General features: G+C 39.9%; 2 protein-coding genes across 3 annotated transcripts in view; both read right to left on the bottom strand.

The window, feature by feature from the left end:
- nhsl1b (NHS-like 1b) overlaps nucleotides 1–5921 on the bottom strand; it is an 87260-nt gene extending 81339 nt beyond the window's left edge. For both annotated transcript variants that reach the window (XM_086166931.1, XM_086166934.1), the window contains exon 1: nucleotides 5407–5921. In XM_086166931.1, the coding sequence (XP_086023057.1) occupies nucleotides 5407–5725 (319 nt within the window). In that variant the 5' untranslated portion in view covers nucleotides 5726–5921. The remainder of the gene's footprint in view (nucleotides 1–5406) is intronic.
- A 1596-nt stretch (nucleotides 5922–7517) lies between these two features.
- acbd3 (acyl-Coenzyme A binding domain containing 3) lies at nucleotides 7518–15870 on the bottom strand. Its single transcript, XM_086167213.1, has 8 exons — nucleotides 15606–15870; nucleotides 13834–13975; nucleotides 13516–13656; nucleotides 13168–13326; nucleotides 12588–12762; nucleotides 10923–11163; nucleotides 10391–10678; nucleotides 7518–9747 (listed from the first exon to the last, which is right to left on the bottom strand). Exons 1-8 carry the CDS (start codon nucleotides 15868–15870, stop codon nucleotides 9533–9535), a joined length of 1626 nt encoding a protein of 541 aa, XP_086023339.1. The 3' UTR covers nucleotides 7518–9532.
- Nucleotides 15871–16146: the final 276 nt, after the last annotated feature.

Genomic DNA, 16146 nt, shown 5'->3' with positions numbered 1-16146 from the left:
ATGGCAGCACGGACTGAGATCAAAGTGCACAGGATGGACAGATGAGGCAAAAGGCCTGGAAACCATATGAATCAACAGGAACACAGAGAGGGTGCGAGATATAGGAATGGGGACTGAGACAGAGGGGGAAGAGACTTTGAAACAGGGGAAGGAGATGGGAAGTTGAGTCAAGAGAGAAGAGGGACTATCGGTGCTTGATGGTGAAAATTCAGTTAAATCCCCAAGCTATATGTGAAAGCTTTCCAAGTGTTTAAGGAGAATACGAACAAATACCTCCTCACATCTTGTTGGCAAACTTTTCATTTGCCTGGTCAAAAAATGAGTCACAAAAATAATGAATCAGCTCTCCTGTCAGTCTAGCTTGTGTTTAGTTCTCCGAAGGAAATACATTTGAAAGAGAACATCTGGCTATTTTTACTTTTCCGCCCAAACAATAGTCGTGTAAAATCTGATCCACGACCTAACATGAACTCTGAACCCTCACTGGTTATTTAAGCTTTTTCAGCTTTTAGATAAAAGAATAATCCCACACAATGTCTCAGCTTGCAGATAGAAGTCCTTTTAATAAGTTAGCAGACAACGTTTTAATCCAAACAGATCCTCTTAAGGCATAAAGAAGACTTAATTAAGTCAGTGGTGTGGGCTTTCTCTTTTTTGCTTAACTGATCGTCATCTAACAATCCAAGTTATTTGTCAGAAATAATGTTCAGGTATCAAACTTTTTGTGAATAAAGGGAGAACTCAAGCACAAGAAAACAAAGGAGTTTTCAAACCTTTAAAGTGTACATGGACAAAGAAAAGGATAACTGCCCAAAAGAGTATTTTTTTAGTAAGACCAGACCAGTAGGTCTTTGTAGAGCAAAATAGTGTCAAGAGATAATATGGAACAGTGCTAGTTCAACTCCTCAAAAAAAATCTATTTAACTAATCAGTTCATTATCCGATAGGATATAAAAACACAGATAATGGAGCCAGTGAGATTTCCCTCCCTGTCTCCCTAATATCCTCAAAGCAGTAGTCACAATATGGATGATCAAATATAATGGCTCCTTGATACTGCACTCACAACAGCCAAATTGCCATATCATGGTCATCAGTTCACAAATTACAAATTGATGTGATCTCGCTGATGTCCAAACATTTTGTGCCAGTACAACACCATTGCTCTAAACGGGAATTAAAGATAAACAGTCTAGCACATCCACATTTCAAAATACACAATTCATCAATGAACTTCGTTAGGCAGTAACAACTATAGTCTAATAATAAAGTGATGATCAACAATTACCCAATTAGAAAATGTACATGTTACTGAACAAAATACAAGTGCTTGTAGCGCATATGTACAATTATGCAAAATACTGAGGTTATGCTTCCAATAACTAGTGCATTCTTTGGTAATTCTTCAATTATATTTTTAACTCCCTAAAGCAACTATGCCTCTCTTCAGAGCTGTGCCTAGAACATAAGGGGTCTGCAAAGAGGCATGAGAGAGGTCACCTGACACAACAGATGGCTTGTTACACACAACCATTTGGGAAGACTCCATAATAAGTCTTTGGTGGGAAACTGTACGAATCAATTATTGCTGATGACAAAATTTATCAGAAGTCATTTTCTTCATTTTTTCACAAAGAAAACCCTTCTTGCCATTTCTGCTCTTCTTTATGTAAAGGTTTTTCTCAATTTCCCAAATTAATAATGCTAATTAATAATACGAATTAAAAATGTGACCACTGCATTAAACCCATCATGAATAAATCTTGAGTACAAGGCAGCTACTGAGCAGCACCAGAGAATCAGTGTCTTGCTCAATAACATTTCGACAGGCAAGGAGGAGTGCGGGAATCGAACCAGGAATGTTTGGTTTCAAGGATGACCACTCTAAACCCCCTCAGCCATGCCACCCCTAATATGGGGGTGGCATCCCTAATATGTGGTAATATTCTTCTAGTACTCTAACCTTCCCATTCTTTTCTATCTTTTTGCTCACTGTTCCTCCTGACCCGGCTTTTTTGTCCCTTGTGAGACCAGATCAACCTTAAGAGGTAGACCAAGGCCCTCCTGTTGGAACAAGCAATGTGGGAACAGAATTGTGGATTCTGGCTGTGTGATGACTGCTCTCTATGAGAGAATGAAGGGAACCACTTTCAGGCTTAAATGAATAGTGAGCACAGTGAATGGTGAAAGGTAGGGTAAATGTGTGTGAAATATCAATACATAAACACCAATGGTGTAATATATATATATATATATATATATATAGTCATATATATATATATGACTATGCTTTATTATACTTTATGTGATGAGGGATGCCACTTGTATCTTGAGTAATGTTGTTACTCAAAAACACTCCATCAATAATCAGAAGATAATCTAAATGTGTATGTCACCACAGACTGAGCATGATGACATTCTTCAAAGAAAAGACAAGTGGGCAAAAAGATGCATCTAAAAATATCTCAAGGATAGAGGTCGGAATGCTTCAGCAGTTTGTCTGTGTGTGTGTGGATATGTGAGAGAAAGATGGACAGCATAGAGATGTTAGCAAGTCAACTGGAAACGCGTGTCCATTCCCTTTTGTCTTATTTTTGTTGTGATTGTGTGACTGTGTGTGTGTGTGTGTGTGTGTGTGTGTGTGTGTGTGTGTACATATGGATGTCTGCATGGGTAGCTAGTTCGTATCTAGATTTCTGAAAGGGCGGGGGGCTTATGTCCCCTAACTCCAATTAACCTTCACTAAAGTTTGACCTACTTTCAACATTAAAATAGCATACTCCCTGTTCAACTTCAAACTAGATTTGCCAGAAAGGAGTCCTTATTTATGACAGCGAAATGTGTTTCAATTGATTTTTGGCTCTGGTTAGTAACTACCATCATGTTTGCCTTTCTATGTAGTATACATAAAGTATAACAATGGCGTAAAAATAACGATATTCGGCTTGCTGTTGAGCTCTTTCAAGTTTTTAAAAAACACATGCATCAATATCAGCATGTTCATGTTTGTACATTGGTAGTTAATGCAGAGCTTATAGGCCTTCCATTTGCTTCCATTTGGGTACAGAATCTGTGGATAACATTCCTGGAAGTAATTTATTTCCTTTTCAAATTTTCATTTGGGGAAGAAATATGTGGTGTGAATTTAATCTTCCACGTGAACTATCGTTAACACCTGCCACTGCATATTCAGTTAGTAAGTGTCATATATTCCAGCATCCTTTGACTGTGGGTTGTATGCATTTCTTGCTTCTGTATCACGAGTGTACTGTCCTTTAAGTTATGTGTATGTTATAAGTGCCCCAGAATGAGGCAAAAGGAATCGAACACCCATGGAGTGCAGAGGAGACCCATGTTACCTGGTAGTAAAAATCCAAGCTAGACAAATTAGACTTTATTCAAACTATTGATTATTCAAACTATTGGAGTATCAGGTGTTCCCCTCTGAGGCTCAAGAAATGACCTATGCTCTCTGGAGTGATGACCATAACTTTCACACAAATGGAGCAGTGGCACGTGATGATAAAAAGGCACACAAAGACGGAATCTCATTTGCCTATCACAAGCTTGTTGGTACTGATGACTCCTCTGACTCCATGAGCAGGAAAACATCAAGACAAAAATCTTCCTCTTACTATGTCCCTCTCCCAATGTCCGTCACTTAGCTTACAGGGGCCCCCTTTTCCCCCCTCAACAGCAACCTGATCCTTGTTCATGCCCCAGTTAGAGTAGGAATCTTTACCATCAGTATTTGATAAAACACAGTTAAAAGTTTGAGTGGTCTCATTCAAAGTTAATGAAGAGGTGTAGAAAATAACTAAAATTAAGGAAATAGGGCAACAATATGTTATTATATGTGCACAAGAGCTTGCCCGTTCGGGGTTTAAACATGAACTTCTTTGTATATCAATTCAAAATAACATCAGGATTATTTAAGCCAGATCAATATTTGACACTAATGTAATGCACGTTAAGTCAGAATTTCTTTTCAGCCCATGTTGGCCTTGGGGCTATGTGGGAGCTAACAAATGCTCAATACGTAACACAAGGCATTCCAAACATGTCTTTCACACTTGGTCTTCTTGGGCGGCTACACTTCTTTGGAACAACTTTAAAAAGGAACTCAGTCCCGCCCGGGACTATATCAAAATACCAACAGATAGAGCTAGGAGGAGCAGATGAATTATGATATGCACTGATACTGGGGTTTGGTTAAGGTTTGAGAGCTGCTTAGTTGTCTATCAGTCTGTGTATGTGTGTTCAATTTTGCTCATCAAACATCACATGTGCCTGTGTCTAGCAACTGTCTGCTGTTCCTATCATTTCCCTGCAACTAGAATTGAATGTGTATGTATGAGTCACAGTCAGACTCTCGACAGTGTGAACAGACAGGAAAATGAGCAGTGACTGGGAAAGAAAAAAAAACAATGAGTCAGAAAAAAACTGTAGGCCTGTCATTTACTTCATGATGTGAAAAATAAGTAAAATTTGATAAAAAAGTAAAGTGATGGAGCCAGATAATTTACTTGCTATCCTTTATTACATGGAATATAACCTGCTAGGAGGCAAAAGTATGAAGTGGCATTGTGAGCTAGTATGGCACATGTAGATACAAGTGTGAAATGCACCAGTATCAAAAACTGAGAACAAAAAAACAACAACAAAACTGTCTTTCAACTTTTAAGTAAGCGAGGCACTCTCCACAGTTAGATTCAAGGTCTGAGTTAATATTTAACTACGACTGTGAAACTACAGGAGGTTTGGGAAAGCGAACCAAATCACAAATCAACACAAGTGATGAAGGGGGAAATTGATTTTCCATTTATCCCTGTGTTGACTATGTTATCTTGTATGTGGAAAACAGTAAGGGGTAATGCCGATAAAGTTCACTTAGCCTTCTGTTATCTCAATGTCCTTTGATGGGGAGCAGGTTGAGGAAATCCATCATTTCAGACAACACAACATCCCCATTAACATAAGCCAAAATTAAGACAAACACAGCCATGTGTTCAGGAGACACTCCTTGCTCATCCTGAGTGTAAACAGGATGTGTCACCTCGAGATTGTTACTTGAAATAGACATGACTGAAATAACACAATAACAAATAACCTGATGTGAGACACACACCAGCCAATGAAGTTTAAAATCAAATTAAATCTCATCTGAAGCGAGCAAAACTGAAACACCAAATCCATTTGTGGTGTTGCTGTGTAAAATCCGTGTGTCCATTGTGGTTTATGCATTTTTAATAAGCATGTGACAAGTTTGAAAGTTTGAAAGTAAATCACAACTTCCCCAAATCTGTTATCCCCGTCTACTGGGTTATGGTTGAACACCGGCGTAAACAGGTTGTGCTTGTGAGAAAACGCAAAGTGCTGCCAGCATGTAATGCAATTTAGACTTACGTATTTGGACTTTCTTGGGGTCGAGCTCATGTACTTCACCCAGAAGACCCTGCAGCCGTCCCTGAATCCTGCAGGATCTCCTGAACACCATCCCTGCCTCCATCTCGATCCCCAGGAATATGTCGCTGGCATGTTGGGAGAGGTCCGAGAGTTGGTGAATCAAGCTGGTCAGTGTGTGACAGCTAACTTCATCCAAAGACGAGAATAAAACGTGTTTTCGCAGTCTACGCCTGCCGGCTTCTTCCTTCGGCGTCCAACTCTCCCTCGCCGATAACCTACTAACACGCCGCGGCTCGATGCTCCTCTGATGAAAGGGCATGTTTATCTAATAAAAACGACCTAAGCGGAACAGAAAAAACAGTTCACGCCAAAAAAACGGCTTTAAAACAAACTTTAGACGCATGAACTCCCGGCGGCTGGGGTTATTTGAGAGTCAAGACAATCCTTCCATCCCGCCATATTTTTGTCTTTCAAAGCATGGGACTTTGTGCTGCTGTACACTGCAGACGTTACATCCCAAAGTCTATTCAAATTCAGCTAAACTGAGCAGGCTGACCGAAAGGGGAAAAAACACACACACACACGGAAAAGTATAATTAAAAACCCGGAAAATACTACAGCCACCTGTGGCAACTGGAACCGGAGCCAAACACACAAGTTTACCTGCCTCCCTCCGCGATGAGACGGTTTAGTGGGACGTCAAAAACAAGGACCGGATTTTCCTCAGCTCTGGAACGGGGGATTAACCCTCCCGAAGGCAGGGATTCCCGTTTAAAAATGGCAGTTTTGCACAATTTGTGTCGACCCCAGTGTGTTTATGAGAAAAGTAACCTTGAAAAAAAACAAATCAGGAAAAACAACAGATTGTAGTAAAATTGCATTTTACCAACAAATACTTCTTGACTGACCTCTGAGAAAAGCCAACAGTATTATTTTTACCCAATCCCAATCGGTAAATATATAACATTTGCCCACATTGTTTTTATGGAATAAGTTCGAATGTTTGTTTTGATAGTCTAATAAATGGTTACCGTTTGGGGTTATCGTCGGTTCCTCGGCAGCAGGGACGTTAAATTAGCTTATTGTTAGCTATTAGCTAACTAACAATATAGCGCAGATTCAATCAGGTCAGGCGCTAAAACATGCATTTCATTTAGCTACTAGTAGTAGGTCTGAATTTGTTTGACATTTGTATTTGGTGACTCGTGAAATACCAGAGGAATTCTAACGATTAAAGAGGATCAATTGGTGTGTTTTTAGTTGAAAAGAAACTTTTTTTTTTTAAATTTTGTAAATATATTCGCACTTAAATATCACGACGCAGTGAGCTTCCAGCGTGTGTGTAGTACGTTTGTCCAGGGCCTGAGTCCAGTCCACTCCTTTATATTTCCACAGTTTCTCTTTGAATTCCACAGTTAACTCCCATCCATTGCATATCGTTCATCCTGTCTGCTGAAGTCTGAAGTATGCAAACCACATTTTGTTCGTAATATCTGCAATAAATTATGTACAGGACTATTTTGTAATAGTAAAATTGCAATACTGTATTGTATTTCACATGCCCCCTGGTGTCCTCGAGCGTGCACAACAGGATAATTGCAACATCTCGTCTGTTTTCTCCTGCATTTACATTAGCCTGACCTTGTCATGTTCTCTGCAGCAATGTTTGGTCAGTAGTGGATAGCAGTAGGCTGAGAACAGCTGTCCGTTGGATATGCAAGCTGTTGTTCCTTTACTCTGAACTTTGCAACATCTACAGAGCAAAATGAAAAACAACAGATTAAGTGGATTGTCCTGCTGCACTTGAGTAACATCCGCATTTTTCCCCTCCCTCAGCATAAAATGTGTTCAACAGGAAAGCTGCAAGAGGATGACAAATTCTCCACTGGTTCCATTGTCCAAGGCCATTTTTCTGTGTTTGTTTAGGAATATATGGAATTATTAACACCAAACTACCCATTCCTGTTGTGACATTGAGGGAGTTGCCCCAGCAATTTCCTTCCTGTTGTAATATGCTAATTCAAAATTTATGGGAGCTCATCTGAAACACAATTTATTCAAACCAGGAGATAATAAATTAAAATAACAACGAAGGTGAAGTCACACTCCAATTTTAGAGATGAACATAAGTTTAATCAAGATTAAATATATGCCCAAGAACATCTTCCAACTCATAAAGAGATCCAAACGAGTCAAAACAATACAAAAAGATCTGGCTTTCTGTTTCTGTCATGTCAAGATTCTTACAGCTTTATACCTCCGATGAGTTTTTGGACTTTCATTAGGGGTAAAATGTATACATATCTCTTTCACCATTTTTACAGTGCATTCATTTCCAAAATCCTTCTTCCACATCTAAAAACCCATACATAAACTCATTTATAGAATTATTTACAGACAAGGCTCGAACAAGTCAAATGAAACCATTTGTGGAAAAAAAAGAATTAGAAACTTCAGAAAAACAAATACAATAATCTCACGCATTAGAAGAAATGGGAACTTTCTTGAAGTTTATGGCCTTGTCATGGCAAAGATAGTGACATTTCTTTGCACAAATCATTGGGTAGGAGGTAGGAGCAACCTCTAATTAAATAATTGGACAATTTTTAAATGTTATGTTTGTTTGCATATACAAATAAAATGTACACATACAGACGATAGGTGAAACCCAATGCTTGACATCTATGTTCCGCAGAAACAAACACACACAGACCACAATTCATATGCTGCTGGTGATTATGGGTTGGTCAATCACCAGATAATCATTTGAAAAGCAAAGTGTCACAGAACAAGAGAAATCTTAAGTGTTGCAACCAATAAACTCATGTTTTAAACTAAAGGATCTTTTTAAACCTTTACACAATATAGTGCAACAGCATCATCCTTGACACAGAAAAAAAGCTCCGTGTATTTTTACTATGCTATGGCTGAGATAATTTGGAAGAACACAAAAATGGTTTTAAAAAAAATAACAGCATCAAAATGTTTTGGATTAAGCATTTGCAAAGTCTGAGGGCCGAAGATATGTAACAGAATGTTATGACTTGGGGCTTCCCTTCTATTTGATCTGTCCAAACAAATTAATTCTCCTTATCAGTCTTAATGAGGACTTCAGCAATGCTGAGATAAAGTTCAGGACCATCGATGTTTAGCTTTGACCTGCTGTGAATTGTATCTAATGAAATTGTTGAGAGGAGCTGATGTAGCTGCTTGAAATTATTAAGTTAACAAAGAATGACATTCACTTTTCTGTTGGGAGAAATTAATACTATTTTTGCCACAATTGCTTTTTATAATCCATAAATAATTTACTGTTACTGCTTGCAATTGAGTGGCCTCCAGTTATACTTTCCATGTGTATGTTAGTTTGCATGCTGCCTTAATACCCATGATATCACTTTGAGTTTACTCGACATTATGGAATGACTTTCTTTCTTCATGTTCTTCCAGTAGTAAAAATATCACTAGTTTAAACCTGGCTCTTTCAATCTGAGGAAGGAAGATTAAGACTTGCTATACTTCTTTTTCTGTGTAACACCTGAAGGAAAATCAAAGGCTCTTTATGGAACAAAGGCATAGAGTAATGTATGTTTACCTTGATTTTCAATGTTATCAGTGACCTCCTGCAATCAACAAACATTAACACCAAAGAAAAAAACACTAGTTTGGTGTAGTAGACTCTCCATATTTCTGTTCATGGTTATTAAAGTGTCTTTCAGGGAAGAAGCAGCCTCAAGGCTACACCGGACATTGTAGGGCTGGCCGATGACAGGAGATGGTGAAAGATGGTACAATACAGGTTGCGAACAGAGTCCAAAGCCTGGTTCAATGTGACTGTATCCAGGACAGGTGGGAACTATACAACAGAAATAGATGCTTTTCGTACAAGGGCAGCAAGATTTAGCATGGGTGTATGGTGGGAAACACATACACACAAATTCCATTCACAGGTCCGGTTTCCAGACCAGGGCCTTATAAGTGTTGATTTGTCTCCCTCTGGTGGTTGTTTCCAGAACAGCTCCTTTATCACCTTCTTCAAAAAGACAGACTGATGTCACACAAATCTCTGCCTTCACAAGCACACATTTGGACTTACAAACTCCCCCCCCTGTGTCTGTATTTAGGCTTATCTGGTGTAGTAGACTCTGTAGTAAACACTCTTGGAACGCCAAAGTGAATACGAGTTGTCAAACTTTAGAAGGTAGACCCCACGACCGGGGTACTGGTGGCTGCCAGCATACACCTCCTCATGACAGTCCCGCCGATAGACCGGCACAATCTCATCCACCTGGGGCTTCCCTGCATCCTTCTTTGCCTTCTCCTCTTCATTGGGAGGATCGCCTGCATGCACAAATATTCCAGATTTGAAAGAAAGCAGCAGCAATGAGATTCACAATCTGAACAGCATACATTCTGAGCTGCTTTTGTCAGATTTACAATCACCTCTAAAATTAATTCCTCCTAGGCTATGAGAGTTGAATTACTCTATTGATTCTGTCCACATTCCTCTGCAACATTTTTGACCCTTTTCGAGAGACATTTAAGGCTTGGCTGTATACTCAAGGCTAATGTCTCAATTTCTGGATAATCTTATACAACAACCTAAACTGAATGAATGTGTAACATCTTCCTTGCATGCGAGTAATGGGCACTGGGTATTTAATACATTTTTAGACTTCCTGCGATAAATTGTATATTTGTGATCCAATTGGATGGTTCATAGTTTTCTACATGTACAATTAAGCGCGGACATCTTCAAAGTGCTCCTGTATACATTTTTTTACGCACGTCTCAACACCTTGCCTGTCCTGAATCACTGCCACTGCATAACTAAATGTAAGTTAGCGAAACAGATTCAGGTTTAAAACCAGTGGAACGTCTTTAAAGAGCACAGGGTGTGACAGTATTACTGTATTACTGTCACACCCTACAATATTTCCAAAGAAGAAAGAACTTTATGGTACACCCTCCAGTAACAACTCACCTTCATCATCCTCATCTTCATCACTAGACTCTGACACATGAACACTGACTGAAGCGGAGGCTGCATCTGTCCATTCAAAGAAGACGCCAAAACCGATGTCATAATAGTCTGTGGCAAATTCCCAGAATAGGTAAGAGCCTTCCTCGTGAGTGGGGACGCGTACGGTCACCACCTCTCCACGCCCTACTGTGATCACACTGTCCGCATCCTGACGGATTTTCTCCTTGAAGTCCTTTATCTGTGGACGTGTCCACATGGAGGGTGCAGCTATGACTGGCGGAGAGTCAGCTGTTACCAAAGGACAAGACAAAATTTTGCAATCCTCCCCATCTTCAAGGTGAAAATAACAAGAACAAACCAGGCAAGATTCAGATTTCAAGCCTGGTCTAAACGTTTCTTCAAAAACTTTCTACTGCTGTCTTTATCTATTAGTTATATGACAACAGAGTTGGATAATGAAGAAGTAGAAAAGTATAGATTTTCTGTTATGTTGGATTTTGTAACATGAGAAAAATATACATAGACAACAAACCTAATAAAGGCCCATTCTCTGAGACTTCCTCTGCAGGCTCAGATTCTGGCTCTCGGTCAATGCCCTCCGAGTGTGAATCTGAGTGGCCTCCATTAACCGTAGGGACCTCCTCACCAGCAGGTGATGAGGCAGCACACACTGGTCCAGCTGCTGAGGCAGGAATGGGCTCGCTGCTGTTGAAACCACCGGCTTCCAGGGTGGCATGCAGAGAGTCAGCCTGCTGCTGCTTCTGCAGAGCTGCCTGAAAAGACAGAAAGATTTATTTGATATTGTGTCCCACACCGAATGTCTGATCCAGTAATATTCTGCTTCTATTAGGATGTGCATAGCTTGAGTCAGGTTCAGAAAAGTTGTGTTGTTGAGTCTTGTCTAATTATGGTAAACGTTTCTTTTTCCTTAGGCAACACAGAGAAGCAGTGGTTTGCATTCCCGCATCACAAAAAGAAGGGTCCTGGTTCAATTATGACAGGAACCCTTTCTCCATATGTGTATGAGTTTCATCCCACCATCCCAAACCCAGTGAGATAGGTTAATTTGATAATTCTAACTTTAACATGTTATAGACTACAGGACAGGTGGATTAGATAATAAATGAATTAATTGTGTCCTACTCTTAATTCCTCTTATTTGTACCGTCCTTTTGATGGATGCCGTTATATACGGTTACATTAATTATTATTATTTCTGTATTATTAGACCGATGTGGATTGATGCAAAACAGGAAATGAAAAACACCCTCTTTAAAAAAAAAACAATTCAGTAATCAGTTTGTCTTGATGTTACATACAATTAAAAAATTAAGAAGGATATCCATGTACGACATATCGATTGTCATTTATCTGCGACACGATAATTGATCAACGCATGAAATTAAGAAAACAACAGTGAAAAAAGTAATTTTGTCAAAACACAAGATCCTCTATGGAACATAGAAGTACATTAAACTTGTCTGAGTTCTCTGCAAACAACAAACGCAGCAATCTGGATTTGTCCTCTAGCCTTATTAGTCATAAGAATGAAGATGAAAGGTTTGGATAAAAGACAAATTATAGGTTAACTGTAAGAGCTCATATTTTATTTGCTCTGGCAGATGTGATCTGGTGTGACCCTGTTAAACTAAATTGTAGGCTTATTCAACAGCAAATTAGGATTGAGAGAAGCAAAATAAACAGGGCATACTCTAGTAACAGTAACTTTGAAGATAGAAGATTTGGTTCTCCTAAATTACAGTAATCTGGGTAGCATTCTTTTATTTATTTCCAATTCTAGGCTACACCACAATGGACAATCCCTCAGTATTGTTAAGGAAACTAGGTTTTGTATTTGCAACTTGCAAATACCTATTTTGTTATGCCAAGGGTTTTAATGGGAACACAATCAAACAGTTTGAGAACAGATTTATGCAATTCGAGCTATTTTTTTAATTTGTGTTGGCCACCAATGTATCATCACATGTACAATGCTAGAAAAGAGTAACTATTTTGAGCAGCTAAATCTTTTTGATAAATTACCCTAGGACACTTTACAGTCATTCATAGCCTTAGAATTTTTAATTTACTGTTCATCTTCCAAGGAAAGCTCTGCGTGTGCGTGTGTGTGCATGCGTGTGTGCGTTTAGCCCATCAGGCATAAATGTCTAACGCCCTGACACTAAGATCGGCCCACCTGTTGCTGGGCCAGCTGGACCTGGTAGAGCTGCTGCATGTACTGCTGATAGTGTTGCTCCTGGAGCTGACGGATGAGGCCCATCTGTTGCTCTGGGCTGTTAGGGTACTGCTGGGCAGCATACTGTTGGAACTGAACGGCTGTCTGGGCATTCAAGGCTGCCATTATCTGTTGTCTGGAAAGTGGAAAAGACATGTACTTAGTGAGGATGCAAATACAGGAAATGGAAAAGAGACACAGGAAAGCTGTGTGGAAAAAAGTCACTCAATTTGATTATAACCAGGTTTCAGTAAAGTAACCTATTGTTTTTCTACTATGATAAGAGACAACCATGTGAATTTAGTGACAAAAAGAGATCATCAGCTATCTGCTACATTTACAAAATGAGCAAACCAATGTAAATCTTAAAACAAATAGCGTATTTAAACCAAACAACGATCCATGTTTGGAAGTTAACAAAAAGTATTAATGAAAGTTTGCAGTATAAAGTTCATTTGCGTGTGCCCATATATATATATATATATATAAATTCTGAATCCAAATTAATATGTTGCAGGCAGAATATGTTATGCAAACCAACTTCTGCTGTTCAACTCGTAGCCTTTCTTCCTCTGCCTGTCTCCTTTCCTCTTCTTCCCTCCTCAGTCGTTCCTCCTCCTCAAGCCTACGTCTTTCCTCCTCTTGTCGCTGTCGCTCCCTTTCTTCCTCCTCTTGTCGCTGACGCTCCTCTTCTTCTTTCCTGTATAATACAAAATTAAAGTGAATATTTCCTTTTACCCTGACAGATTTATGATGGATAATCATAAAGCAAAAATTAGAATTAGATATGGCATTTCAAGCAGTAAATAGGGAAAATACAACCAAAGTCTGTATTAGTAGACTGTGGGTGAGGGATTCCAGTTGTTGAACATTACATCAAGCACCATACCTTTTCCTCTCCTGTTCCTCTCTTTCTATCTTATGTGAGGTGATGTATGGTGCAAAGAGGTTACAGCATTTGTTGAGCATTTTGACGAAGTCCACCATGGCCTCCTCCCTCTCCATATTACCTAAAGAGGCCCACTCTTTCCTGTGCACAGAGTAAATGAAGACATCACAAAAGGATTATTTTTACAAATAGTGTATTGTTTCATCATAACAGAATTTTTTACCTGTAGCATTAATACATCAACAACAAACAAGCATTCAAAGGTCACATGTAACTGGCACACACATATACACACACTCCCGCGGTCAAAGAAGTCACCTGCGGTCATTCCCTAGGACATCAAAGAAGCCAACCTCTGGAGAAGCATCGGGATTATAAGGACCAAGTAAGACCTGTTTGTGCAGAGCCACAAGCCGGAGCTTCTCCTCGTAGGTTGGGTGGAAAGCCTTTCCATCTTTATCTGAAAACAGCAATGTAGAAATAGTCTGGTTAGAGGTCTTGCAGTCAAAGACGCCTGCCAGTACTTCACCTCGGCTTTTTGCCTGAGTATGAGAACGATGTGGTAGCTGTAACAGATGTGGCATACCGAATATCAATTTTTAGTTCCAGTCCATTAACAATGGAAATGAAAAATGTTCTTCTAAAACTACTGACATTGTATGACTTCATAACTAATGTTGAGGGAAAATATAAATTCCACTAAAAGAAATATCTCAAATGACTTACATTATTCATCAGCACATTTCTTTAGATGTTTTACATTGTTAAATTTCTTGAATAACAAGCTTGTTCCCTGAACAAGACATGACCCACTGAGGGACATGTCTGGCTGACTACTCATCTGTACCTGAATGTAAAGTATAACACTTGGCATTTTCTGTGCTCAGGACACTCAGTTATTCACTTCAATATCTTGTTTGCGATAACTGTTCAAATGCAGCATCTTGACTTAAATTCAACTTTTTTCAAACAGAAAGCCAGACCTTGACTACTGTGCTCATTCCGCCTGGCTTTAACCAAGTTTGAATTTCACTAAGAGGAATTAAGACAACACAATCTTATGTAGCAGGACTTAGACTGAGTTGGAGTCAGTGACTCATGAAGCAGATTTATGTTAACATGTTAAGCCATTAAACCCAACCCTAACAACAAACGATACAAAACAGATTTCTGACAGCCAGCCATGCCCTGTATGATCACAGATTTAAGTGCTGATCTTACAAGACTGAACTTTTTTGTGAGAAAATGTGACACACTGCAAAGTTGAATGACCATTAAGATACACTCTGGCTTCAGTGACAATAATTCTGAACGAAACATCATATTTCTTTAAGCTCACACTAAGTCCCAGGTCCCAGTCCAGATTGAATATATTAGACTGTGATATTGTGTAGATTTTTCAGTCAAGAATTACTGACCAAATATGAAGTCAGGTTTCTCAGAGCTGAGGCCTCTAACTCGATATCACCAAATGTATAAATGTGAATAGACGCAAATCAAAGGGGATCACTGCTGGTTTTTTGAGGTAGTTCATGTATAAAACGTGTCAGTGTCCCCCTGTCAAGAGGCTTGGGCAGAGGTTGGTATCCTTTAGTGGAGGGACTTAACTAGTTACGCCCGCACAGCAGGTCAACGAGAGAGAAAAATACATCTTGCATTTCACGCTCAAACTTTCCTCAGTCACCGCAGCGCCAGACCAGGGCGTGTTTGACCCTTTCGGCACCAGGCATTATGGAGCAACGTCGGTAGCCATCGTTGCACATTGATGGATGATGAAGCAGACGCACGACGTCAAGACATGACACGCTGCCCTTGTCAGCTCGTTGGAAACGCGTTATGACCAGGAAATGGCAAACAAAGACCTAACATTGGCGACTTATCGGTGGCCAAAGCTTGTTAGCAGTCTCGGCTACTCATGAGCTATGTGGCTAAAGCCATGTTGCGGTTGGCCCGAGGTGACAGCTAGCTGCTAGGGTTAGCTAGCTGCTAGCTTCGGCCAGCGACTAAGACGCCTTAAAAATGCAGAACGTGTCTAGCCGGCAGCGAATATTCTGTGTAAACGCAGTAGAGGTAAAGCCATTCAATAATACCTTTGAAAAATTTAAGGGCCATTCCGTAGAGCTCCTGGAGAGGAAAGCCCCATTTCCTCTCTATGGCAGATTTGTCAGTCTCTCCATCGCCTTCAGAGACACCCCGTGTATCGGGGTCCAGTGCCTCGGTTTCGGGTTCCGGCTCCGCAACTTGAGCCTGCTCGCCCTCCGGGTCGGGACTGAGGGTGAGGCCATCGATGGAAACTTCGAGCCGGCTGGAAGGAGCGCTGTCGAGGTCGCCGCTCTGAACCTCTGTCGCCATCATGTAGTCTGTCAGCTGAAGCAGCCACGTACCTACTTCCGTTTAGATTTACCGGAAGTTCCGGGAGACCTTTTTTTCATGTAAATAATGACGTACGTTGTAGTATCCAAGAGGGAGTGCACGCCAACTCTATCTGTTTGATAAATGTTAAATAAAACTCGTAAATTATTATATCTCACCCTTCCCATTTCTTGACAGCATGCCGTTAAATCGTTTATAAAAACACTTTTAAAAGGGCTCAGCAATAGATATCATTTTCATATTGTTCTGTGTTGTGTA

Source organism: Fistularia commersonii, chromosome 20 (genome assembly GCF_037954325.1).
Source record: "Fistularia commersonii isolate RoL2024-O1a breed Wild chromosome 20, RoL_Fcom_v1.0, whole genome shotgun sequence".
NCBI lineage: Eukaryota > Metazoa > Chordata > Actinopteri > Syngnathiformes > Fistulariidae > Fistularia > Fistularia commersonii.
The sequence above is the reverse complement of the archived record's forward strand: the minus strand, read 5'-3'. Positions and strand labels throughout refer to the sequence as shown.

Excerpts from the sequence above, each read along its gene's own strand:
- acbd3 (XM_086167213.1), bottom strand. The coding sequence starts at position 15,870 with ATGATGGCGACAGAGGTTCAGAGCGGCGACCTCGACAGCGCTCCTTCC. Across the intron at positions 13,657-13,833 it reads GTCCTAGGGAATGACCGCAG|GAAAGAGTGGGCCTCTTTAG; the intron begins GTGACTTCTTTG and ends CTCTGTGCACAG. Across the intron at positions 10,679-10,922 it reads AGAGAATGGGCCTTTATTAG|CTGACTCTCCGCCAGTCATA; the intron begins GTTTGTTGTCTA and ends CTTTGGTAACAG.